This window comes from Hypanus sabinus, chromosome 21 (genome assembly GCF_030144855.1).
Source record: "Hypanus sabinus isolate sHypSab1 chromosome 21, sHypSab1.hap1, whole genome shotgun sequence".
NCBI classification, from domain to species: Eukaryota; Metazoa; Chordata; class Chondrichthyes; order Myliobatiformes; family Dasyatidae; genus Hypanus; species Hypanus sabinus.
In genome coordinates, this window is record NC_082726.1 from 61,309,991 (window position 1) to 61,322,232 (window position 12,242).

General features: G+C 42.3%; 1 protein-coding gene across 1 annotated transcript in view; it reads left to right on the forward strand.

Moving 5' to 3' along the window:
- cdhr1a (cadherin-related family member 1a) overlaps window positions 1-12,242 on the forward strand; it is a 66,389-nt gene that overhangs the window by 38,488 nt on the left and 15,659 nt on the right. Inside the window, exons 13-14 of the mRNA XM_059946694.1 lie at window positions 1,442-1,606; window positions 6,495-6,562. Coding sequence (XP_059802677.1) covers window positions 1,442-1,606; window positions 6,495-6,562 — 233 coding nt within the window. The remainder of the gene's footprint in view (window positions 1-1,441; window positions 1,607-6,494; window positions 6,563-12,242) is intronic.

Genomic DNA, 12,242 nt, shown 5'->3' on the forward strand with positions numbered 1-12,242 from the left:
AATGAATGCCAACATAGCACTCGTTTTCCTTACTGCCGATCCAACCTGGTGGTTAACCTTTAGGGTATCCTGCATGCCCCAAGTCCCTTTTGCACTTCTGATTTTTGAATTTTCTCCCCATCTAAATAATAATCTGCCCGATTGTTTCTTCTTCCAAAATGTACAACCATACATTTCTCAACATTGTATCTCATCTGCCATTTCTTTGTCCACTCTCCTAAACTGACCAAGTCTCACTGCAACCTTTCCGTTTCTTCAACACTTCTTGCTCCTCCACCTATCTTGGTGTCATCCGCAAACTTAGCCACAAAACCTTTTAATCCATAATCTAAATCATCGATATACTTCCTGGTTCGTTGGATGAAATAGTGGGTCATCCATAGAAAGTCGAATCACAATACTTGCAAAAAAAAGCCTGACCAAATCCCTTGATATGATTTAACAAAACTAATTCCCAGTTACACTGTAGCGATCTTGGACACTTTCTCTGCCGAAGTTGGTGTTCTTTACAGTCATAGCTTCAACAAATTGTATATCGATATCATCTCAACTCCAGGGGTTTTACCCTGAGGATTTCCAGTAAATTGGGTAGTGATACTAACTACTAATTCCACTTCTAAAAGTTTTTATCTTTAGTTAGTTTCTATAGTTTGCTGCATTTCTGTCACTTGTCCACACCTCATTCTCGCACAGTTATCGTTTTTTCCCAAGTTCTCATTTTTAAAAAATTTGGTAAACCTCATTTTCATCCCTCCACAGGTGGCGCTTTCTAACATTACATCTTTGGGTTTAATTAACCTGGGTTACGCAAGTCACATTTTTTGTCTATTATTATGCTGCAAAGAGAACAAATTTCATGGCAGACGCCAGTGATATTAAACCTGATTCTGATTCTGATGTTGCCTTCTCGAGGCATCGCCTCTTGAAGATGTCCTTGGTGGTGGGGAGGGTTGTGCCTGTGATGGAGCTGGCTGAGTCTACAACCCTTCGCAACCTCTGCTCTTCCTGCACATTGCAGCCTCGACGCACACAAAGAATAAAACTGCTAGCTGGCCTGATTCGTGCTCCAGCATCGATGTGTTCTGTTTTATAATCAGCATCATATATGGTACATAAATGTACTTTGATAAATTTATTTTGAACTTTGAACTTTTAAATCTCTGCTGGACTTTTTGCAGCTTAATGGCGGGGTAACCAAATCTGAACAAAATATTTCCAACGCGGCCTCTGCAATGTCATGTGTCACTGCAACGCAACATCTCAGTGTATGTTTAGAATATATGGGTTGAGGAAAGACTAAGTTGGTTTAAGGGTCTGCTTCTGTGCCGTATGTCATGCTAAGACTCTACTGTGGCCAATCAGCCTCCCTCTGACTATAATCCCATGGATTGTCATTTTGGTTGTCCAGTTTCAGTGAAAATGCTTTTTTTTCCCTTCGTAGCTCCTTGCTGTTGAATCCGATACTCCAGAACAACTTAGTTCAACAGCCACCGTCATCATTCATATAGTTGATACAAATGACAATACTCCCAAGTTCACTTCGCAATTCTACGTCGCTCGGATTCCAGAAAACTCACCTGGAGGTTCTCCTGTTATCTGTGTATCAGTAAGTGTGTGTTTATGTAATAATTTCTAAAAACTTTCTTGTAAATAGACAGATTGCTCTGCTGGCAAAGGCCAGCTAGACCTTACAAAATAGCCTTCCCCAAGTTTGGCTCCCAGTCTGTGGTGAGTTACTTGGAGCTAGAATTAGAATTAGTTTATTATTGTCACATAGGTTGTAGAATCATGGAGCACTGTAGCATAGAAACAGGTCAGCCCATCTAATTGTACTAGCCAGGTCTTGTGCTTTGTCCCATCCACCCTGCACTTAGACCTTAGCCCTCTCTCATCATCCATGTACTTATCCCATCCATGTGCCTATACAAACTCCTTTTAGATGTTATAATTAAGCTACCACTTCTGCTGGATCACCCTCAATCCACACTCGTACCACCCTCTGAGTGAAGACTTCCCCCCAGTTTCCAATAACTATTTCACCTTTCACCCTAAACCTATGACCTCTAGTTTGAGTCTCATTCAACCTGAGGGGAAAACCCTGTGAGTGTTCATCCTATCAATACCCCTCATATTTGTGTATAGCTCCATAAGGTCTCCTCTCATTCTCTTGTGCTCCAGAGAATAAAGTTGTAACCTATTCAACCTTCCCCTATAACTCAAGTCCTTAAGTCCCGGCAACATCCTTCCCAGCACAAATGGTGCACGCAAGCTCGATTTCAAATTTTAAGAGAAGTTTGGATAGGTACCTGAATGGTAAGGGTATGGAGAGCTATGGTCCTGGTGCAGTTAATGGGAGTAGGCAGTTTATATGGTTGGGCATGGACTGTGCTGTAATTCTCTGTGACTCTGACTCTCTGAATTTGTTTGAAGTTTGAATAGTTTTGGCACGTCACCAAACACTTTGACAAACTTCTAGAGATGCACAGTGGAGGGTATCCTAACTGGTTGCATCGCGGCCTGGCATGGTAACACCAGTGTCCTGGAATTAAAAAGTATACATCCCAGTCCATCACAGGCAATGCCCTCCCCATCACTGAGTACATTTACATGGAGGGCTACTGCAAGAAAACTGCATCCATCATCGAAGACCCCACCATCCAGGCCAGGGGCTCTCAACCTTTTCTTCTGACGTGGACCAACACCATTAAGCAAGGGGCCCGTGGACTCCAGGCTGGGAACCCCTGATCTAAGTTATGCTTTCACCTCAACTCTAAACCCACAATCTACAGCCTCACTTTTAAGGACTCTACAGCTCATGTTTACAACTCATGATACAACTCATGCATTAATTTCCTCCTTTGCAAAGTTTGTCTACTTTTGCACATTGGTTGCTTGATAGTCTGTCTCTGTTTTGTATAGTCTTTCCATAAATTTGATTGTTATTTCTTTTGTAACTGCCTCCAAGGAAATGAATCTCAAGGTAGTATATGGTGTTGTATACTTGCTTTGAGAATCAATTTAGTTTGAAATTTGAACTTTGAGGAGTAGGAAATGTTTAGGGATGTGGGCCTGATGAAGTCACATGGGACTAGTTTAGGTGGGTACTTAGATCAGTATGGGGTGGGGGCTACTGCGCAGGATTGAAGTAAGCTGCAGAGAGTTGTAAAATTAGTCAGCTCCATCTTGGGTAGCAGCTTCCATAGTTTCCAAGACATCTTCAAGGAATGGTGCCTCAAAAAGCCGACACCAACCATCAAGGATCCACTCAGGACCTGCCCTCTTCTCATAGCTATCGTCAGGAAGGAGATATGGAAGCCTGAAGGCACAGAGTCAGCAATTCAGGAACGGCTTCTTCCCCTCTGCCATCCGATTTCAGAATCGACATTGAACCCAGGAACACTACCTCACTACTTTCTTAATTTCTGTGTTTTCACCACTTATTTAATTCAACTAAATTATATGTATTCACTGTAATTCACTGCTTGTTCTATGTTATCATGTATTGCATTGCATTACTGCCAGAAAGTTAACGAATTTCACGACCTATGTTGGTGATATTAAACCTGATTCTGATTGGCCAGAGGGCCTGTTTCTGGGCTGAGTTACTCTGTGACTCTGTAACTCTAAATGTCCCTGCTGTGAGTGACTGTACTTCCTCTCAGTTCCACTCATCAGTCCTGCCCATGCTTGCTGAGTCAATCCACACGGTTAATTGCCTTCGAGCGTTCCATTATGTTGGGAGCTTGCTCTCCAAAGTAGATTGTTATTGGCTCTGTGTAGCCTCAGTCCCTGAACGCAATAAGAGTTACAGACATCCCTAAATCACTGGATAGCAGGAGAGCCTAATGCTAAGAAAGCAATTCCACTCGACACCGGTTATTTTTTATGTTGTTAAGATCATAAGACATAGGAGCAGAATTAGGCCATTCAGCCCATTGAGCCTGCTCCACCATTCCATCATGGCTGATCCTGGATCCTACTCAACCCCATACACCGCCTTCTCACCATATCCTTTGATGCCCTGACCAATCATGAAATTATCAGCTTTCACCTTAAATATACCCACGGACTTGGCCTCCACCACAGTCTGCGGCAGAGCATTCCGCAGATTTACTACTCTCTGACTAAAAGAATTCCTCTTTACCTCAGTTCTAAAGGGTTGTCCCTTAATTTTGAGGCTGTGCCTTCTAATTCTGGATACCTCCAGCATAGGAAACATCCTTTTTCCATCCACCCTATCTAGTCCTTTCAACATTTGGTAGATTTCAATGAGATCCACCCCCGCCCCCCCACCACATACTTCTAAATTCCAGTGAATACAGGCTCAAAGGTGCCAAACGCTCCTTATGTGTTAACCCCTTCATTCCCAGAATCATCCTCGTGAACCTTCTCTGGACCCTCTCTAATGACAACACATCCTTTTCGAGATATGAGGCCTAAAACTGTTGACAATTCTCTGTACAGCCCGACTAGTGTCTTAAAAAGGCTCGTTATTATCTCCTTGTTTTTATATTCTATTCCCCTTGAAATAAATACCAACATTGCACTTGCCTTCTTTACCACAGACTCAGCCTATAAACAAACTTTCTGGGAGTCTTGCACGAGGACTCCCAAGTCCTTCTGCACCTCTGATGTGTGAACCTTCTCCCCATTTAGATAATAGTCTGTGCTATTGTTCCCTTTACCAAAATGCATTATCATCCATTTCTCAACACTATATTCCATCTGTCACTTTTTTGCCCATTCTTCCAATTTGTTTTAAGTCTTGCTGCAATCACTTTGCTTCCTCAGCACTACCTTTTTTGCCACAAAGCCATCAATTCCATTATCTAGATCACTGACAAGCGCTGTGAAAAGCAGCAGTCCCAATACTGACCCCCGACCCCTGCCACTAATCACTGGCAGCCAGCCAGAAAAGGCGCCTTTTACTCCCACTCGCTGCCTCCTGCCTGTCAGCCATTCCTCTATTGTTCTTCGTTTGTCAATGTTACTGGCATAACAGAAATCATTGCCAATTCCTCACTGTACTAAGGTATTCAAAGACAACTATGTGGTCCAACAGGAGCAGTAGGTAGATAAGGCAAGTTCCCATCCCTGACAGTGTCACACCCAGCAACGTATCAGGTAAGCAGCTTTGCTCATTGCCTGGCAACAGCTTGCAAATTGCCAGATTATTTTCTGGTGGAATTTAAACCCATGACCTCCATGTTCTTAATCCAGCATCATAGAAAGCATACCAGTACACATAAAATGCTGGAGGAACTCAGCAAGCTAGATAACGAGGGGTATAAACAGTTGATGCTTCAGTCTAAGTCCCTTCATCAGGACGTCTCGGCCCAAAACGTTGGCTGTTTATTTCCCTCCATAGATGCTGAGTTCCTCTGAGCATTTTGCTCAAGATTTCCAGCATCTGCAGTATTATTTGTGTGTAGAAACAGGCCACTTGGCTCCTCAATATTATTCTGTTGCTTAATATGACCACAGTTCAAAGTGAAAAAAAATACAAAGTGAATTTATTATCAAAGTACACATTTGTCACTATATATTACCTTGGGATTAACTTTCTTGCAAGCATTCACAGTAGGACAAAGAAATAAAATATAATCAATGAAAAACTACACACAAAAACTGACAAACAACCAAAATGCAAAGGAAGACAAACTGTGCAAATACAGAAATAAGTAAATGAATAATACTGAGAGCATGAGTTGTGAAATTCTGAAAGGTGAGTCTGAAGCTTGTAGGATCAGTTTAGAGTTGATATTTGATATGATTGTAATCTCAGTTCTACATTCTTGTCTCTCCATTCACTTCCTCTCTTATCAAGCATTCACCAATCCCACCCAGAAATATATACGATTCTGATTCCAATTCAGATGATTAATGTAATGTTTTAACAGTGCAAAGCAATACCGTAATCTGATAAAGAGCAGTCCATGACACGGTTTAAAAGAAAGTCTCAAAAGTCCCAACAGCCCATCATCTCACGCAGACGGTAGGAGGAGGAGAAACTCTTCCTGCCATGAACCTCCAGCGCCGCAGCTTGCTGATACAGCACTCTGGGAGCTCCGACCACAGCCAACTCCGAGTCCGTCCGAAAACTTCGAGCCTCCGGCCAGCCCTCCGACACCGAGCACCATCCCTGCTGAGTGCTTCGACCCCAGCACCGGCTGCCAAGCAACAGGCAAAGCCGAGGACTTATTATCAAAGTACATAATGTCACCATATGCAACCCTGAGATTCATTTTCTGGTGCGAAAACGTAATAAATCCATAATAGAATCACACCACACCAACCTGGGCATTCAACCAACATGCAAGGACAACAAACTTGTGCAAATAAAATCTGGTTTTAAGACAAACATTTATAAATGTAGTTAAAAGAAAATAATTTTTCCAATACTGCTGTCACATTATGGCAATAAAGATTGCTAATAAAGTGTGCCAATATTGCTCTATTTTAATCATCGCTCTGAATGTTGTTTATCTTCTTAGGCACATGACCCTGACTCAGAAATGTGGGGAGAAGTCAAGTACTCAATACATGGAACAGGAGCAGACCTGTAAGTAACATTCTTCCTCAGAGTAACTGAGGGAATCCTCATACCTGAAGGCAAACTATGTGAATCATGGAGCGGGTTCCATAGCATCATTCTCACTACCTGCATGGTAATGAATTCTGCAAACTCACTGCCATCTAGCTAAAGAACTTCCTCCTCATCTCTGTTCTAAAGGGATGCCTTTCCATTCTGAGGCTGTACCTTCTGGGCTTAGAGTCTCCACTGTAGGAAATACCTTCTCCACGTCCACCCTATCAATATTCGATAAGTTTCAGTGAGACTTCCCCCTCATTCTTCTAAACTCCGGTGAGTACAGGCTCAGAGATATCAAACACCCCTCATACGTTAACCTTTCACTCCTGGTATCATTCTTATGCAACTCCTCTGGACCCTCTCCAATGCCAACACATTCTTGCTTAGATTAGGTGCCCAAAACTGCTCACAATACTCCATGTGCAGTCTGACCAATGACTTACAAAGCCACAGCAATACATCTTTGCTTTTATATTCCCGTCCTCTCAAAATGAACAGTAACATTGCATTTTCCTTCCTTACCACTGACTCACCTGTAAGCGAATCTTTTGGGAGTCCTGCATGAGGACTCCCAAGTCCCTTTCAACTTCCCTTTCTGACTTTTTTCCCCATTTAAAAAATTGTCTACGCCTGTATTCCTTCTACTGAAATGTATGACTGTACACTTCCCTACACTGTATTCCACCTGCCTCTTCTTTGCTCATTCTTCTGATCTGTCCAAGTCCTTCTGGAGGCTCCATCCATCTTTGTTTCATCCATAAACTTGGCCACAAATTTTGTCACTGAAAGAAGAGGTCCAACATGGGACCTGTGGAATACCACTAGTCACTGGCAACCAACCAGAAAAGGCCCCCTTTATTCCTACTCTTTGCCTCCTGCCAGTCAGCAAATCTTTTTTCTGTGCTAGTATCTTTACTGTAATACCATAATAATAACAACGTTCAAAGTAAAACTTATTGTCAGAGTACATACATTTCACCACATGCAACCCTGAGATTTGTGTTTTCTGTGGGCATACTTAGCAAATCTATAGAACAGTAACTGTAAACAGACAGACATACTTTATTGATCCCGAGGGAAATTGGGTTTCATTACAGTCGCACCAACCAAGAATAGTGTAGAAATAAAGCAATATAAAACCATAAATAATTAAATAATAATAAGTAAATTATGCCAAGTGGAAATAAGTCCAGGACCAGCCTATTGGCTCAGCGTGTCTGACACTCCGAGGGAGGAGTTGTAAAAGTTTGATGGCCACAGGTAGGAATGACTTCCTATGACGCTCAGTGTTGCATCTTGGTGGAATGAGTCTCTGGCTGAACGTACTCCTGTGTCTAACCAGTACATTATGGAGTGGATGGGAGGCATTGTCCAAGATGGCATGCAACTTGGACAGCATCCTCTTCAATGGACAACCAACTGTGCAAATGCAAATATAAATAAATAGCAATACATAACAAGCATGGAAAAAGCGAGATAAAAGAGTCTGTAAATGTGTGCAGCTATCCCCTTCTGCTCAAGAGCCCGATGGTTGAGGGGTAGTATCTGCTCTTGAACCTGGTGGTGCAAGTCCTGAGGCACCTGTACCTTCTTTCTGCTATGTTAGTAATAACGTTACCACAGCACCAACAACACGGGCTCAATTATGCTGCTGTCCGTAAGGATTTTGTATGTTCTCCCTGTGATCGTGTGGATTTTCTACCAGTGCTCTGGTTTCCTATCATCTTCCAAAGGTGTGGATGAATTTGTCACATGGGTGGTGAGGCACACTGGACTGGATTGTCCTGTTATTGGACCGTATCTCCAAATAAAAAATACAGGTGGCTTCTCCCCTTCCTCTCACATAGAGGCGTTTTCTTTTCCTTGATGTCATTCCCTCTTCTAACCTGTTAGCTTCCTGCGCCAACTGCATCAGCAAATCAGCAACGCAGATTCATCTGCACTTTCAGCCTTGCTTTTCCTTTGTGTAACACAGTCTTTGTCAGACATCCGGAGAACACATTTCTTGTGAGTTGGGTTTGGTTAAGTGGACCCTCTGGAGTGAGAGGAGAGGAAAAGGGCAGGAAGTTGGGTCAGAACCCAGAACTGCCCCCCACCCCTGAGGTTCTACCTGCTTTACAAAACTCTCCAAATTCTGTTTCAACCCACTTAGTACATGCTGACCTAATCGTCTACTTAATCCCATCAATCCTTCAAAACCTCTCCCATATATTTACCTTTCCAAACTTCTCTTGTTACAATTGATCCCACATTTTTCACTTCCACTGGCAGCTTGCTCCGTACTCGGACCACCCTTTGAGTGGAGATAGTGCCCTACGGTACTATAACACAGGAACAGGCCCTTCAGCCAATTTAGTCAGTGGCAAGCTGTTATTCTGCCTAGTCCCATCGATCTGCCCCTGAACGATAGCCCTCCACAGCCTTTCCATCCATATTTCTCCTAAGTTATGAAATTGAACCCACATCCCACCACTCTGCTGGCAGCGTGTTCCACTCTTTCACCACGCTCTGAGTGAGAAGTTCCTCCTTAAATATTTCAACTTTCACCCTTAACCTATGACTTCTCGTTGTAGACTTGCCCAACCTCAGTAGAAAAATCTGCTTTCATTTACGTTATCTATACCCGTCATAATTTTGCCTACCTCTGTCAAATCGCCTCTCAATCTCCTACACTTTGATTAAAATAGAGCAATATTGGCACACTTTATTGGCAATCTTTATTGCCATAATGTGAGAGCAGTACTGGAAAAATTATTTTCTTTTAACAACATTTATAAATGTTTGTCTTAAAACCAGATTTTATTTGCACAAGTTTGTTGACCTTGCATATTGGTTGAATGCCCGAGTTGGTGTGGTGTGATTCTATTATGGATTTATTGCGTTTTCGCACCAGAAAATGAATCTCAGGGCTGCATATGGTGACATTATGTACTTTGATAATAAATTTGAACTTCGAGATTTAAAAGAGGATAAATCTGGGCCTGTTGTATTAGTCCTCCCCCCAGTGGACAGTCTGCCATACTGCAGCTTCTTTTTGCATACCAGACAACAGCTGAAAGATTGCAATGAAATCAACCTTTCCTGTTCAGACTTAAATAACAAAACAATAATGATAGGGTGTAGTCGTCAGATTGACACAAATATAGCTTGGAGTCTGGCGTTCAGTTCCGGTGCCCTCAGTAAGGAGTTAATTGGTCTTTGTAAATAGGCGAGGGTTAAATAGGTGGGTTTCCGGGCAGTGTGGCTCATTGAGCTCTGGCTTCCTCCCACAATCCAAAGATTAGTAAGGGTCAGTCAGCTATGGGCTGGCCAGGCTGGTGCTGGAATCATGACAGCACTTGCAGGCTGCCCTCAGCACATCCTCAGACTGCATGGGCCGTTGATGCAAAAGCAATGCAATTCACTGTATGTTTTGATGTTTTGATAAACATATGACAAATAAAGCTAATCTTTTATATTTTCTCCTGTTTCCATTTCCCCTGCTCTCATGATGTGATGTAATTTCTCTCTTTGGTGTGCTGGTGATAACTTTAAATTGATGAATCATAAATCTGCAAAACCAAAATGGCATTTCAGTTGTTAATTATGTTATGTACCCTGTAACTGGGTGTTTAACCAGCAGAGAAAGAAGAATCCATTGGAGTCTGGTGGTACCAAACTAAAGGTGTTTATTAATAAAAATAAGCAAAACCATATCAATAATGCAAATATACATATAAAACCAGTTAGCAGTAATAAACCTAAAAGTATAGGAATAATAATAATAAGCAATAATAAACAAGCTCTATCAATGTCTAGGGGTAAATAAATTGTCATAGAATATAAAGTTCACTTCAGTTCATGAGTGCTGATGTAGTTATGGTTGTTGAGTTGTAATCGTTGGAGAGAGAGAGAGAGAGAGAGAGAGAGAGAGAGAGAGAGAGAGAGAGAGAGAAAGAGGGTGAGCGAGATATAACAGCTACAACAGCCAAACCTTCCTTTGCTTTCTTAAATCCGTCATATTGTTGTTATAGTGGTCATTCAGTTATGACCCCTCTGGTCTTCAGCCAGACCGTTCTTCTGTGGTGGACTCGTCACTCTGGCATGAGTGGACACACACACAAGTCCCCACTGGCCCAGCTTTAACACTGATTGCCTTACTGACCAACCTCCTGGTTCGGTCTTCGAAGTCCCCACCTTTCTTGTGGGTTCCAACACTCAATCGGTGTCCACTGGCATGTCTGGAGGGTGTCTCTCCAGACCTGTCTTTTATCCCTACTAACGGGGTCTCAGCTATCCATCACTCCTGAATGACCATGTCCATCAAATCAGGCCACTCCTTCAGTCCACTGAGGAATGTTTATGAGCAAACTATTGTCCTTGCAGCGAAACAGTAAATAATTCAAAAAAGGAGTCGCAATACAGTTAATCAGCAATTTCCCCCTCTCTCTTATCTGTCGCAGATGTTCTTGCCTGTTTTTCGTCTCTCTTTCTCATGGTCAACACAACAACAGTAATAGTTCGTGGTTCTCAAGGTGGGGGGGGGGGATAGTTAACTCTTCACCCCATTGTCCATCAGGTCTGTTCATCACTCATAACAATTATTACACATTGCTACGTATAATGTGTAACATCTTTGCATCAGATCTACAGAATAGATGCGTTCTCTGTACATCTTGTCAGGAATTGCAGAAAGGACCTTATTTTTTATTGATATGAATGATCTCAACCTGAAGTGTTGACTGTCCATTTCCTCCCATAGGTGCTGCCTGACCCACTGAGTTCCTCCAGCATCTTGTGTGTTGCTCCAGATTCCCACATCTGCATCTCTAGTGTCTGTTTATTTTTCATTCATCTCTTGGGAAGTGGAACTCAATAGAAAAGCCCATCCCTTAGACAGTCAAGTTCAAATTTAAGGTTATTTTCAAATGCACAAATATTTGGGTGCACAGATGTAAGGAAGAACCCACTTACAGCAGCATCTCAGGCACAGAGCATCAGATAAGCAGCATTCACAACAGAAACATAAATTATGCACAGTTTTTACAAGAAAAACAGAATTAGAAGAAAAAAATGCCAAGTCCGTTTTACTGTAAACAAAGTAGTCATAGTGTTACTAAACATATGGTTCAAGAACTAAACCGCTGAAGGCAAGTAACTGTTCTTGCTTCTGTACCTCCTGCCCGATGGTACCTGCGTGAAGAGAGCATGACCGGGATGGTGGGATGTTTGATAATGGACGTTACTTTCTTGCTACAGCACTTATGAGCTAATTTCTTGAATCTGGCTAAAGTACTCCCACAATACCGTTAGGTCAAGAGAGGATTTTGACTAAAGCTCAATCAACATGATCAGGATAGTGTTTGATTTGGAGGGGTATCTGCATGTCACAGAGGTCTGTGACCTCTACCACCGACAAGGTCAGAAGTGGAAGTGGAATAGAAGTATCTTCAACTTTTTCATGATTGATTAGTAACAGGTCGGTGACACGGTAGCATAGTGGTTAGCACAACGCTTTACAGTACCAATGACCCAGGTTCACTTCCCACCGTTGTCTAAGAGGAGTTTTACATTCTCCCTGAGGCTGCATGAGTTTCCTCCTGGCTCTCCAGTTTCCTCCCACAGTCCAAAGACGTTATGGTTTGTAGGTTAAGTGATCATAGTGAATTGT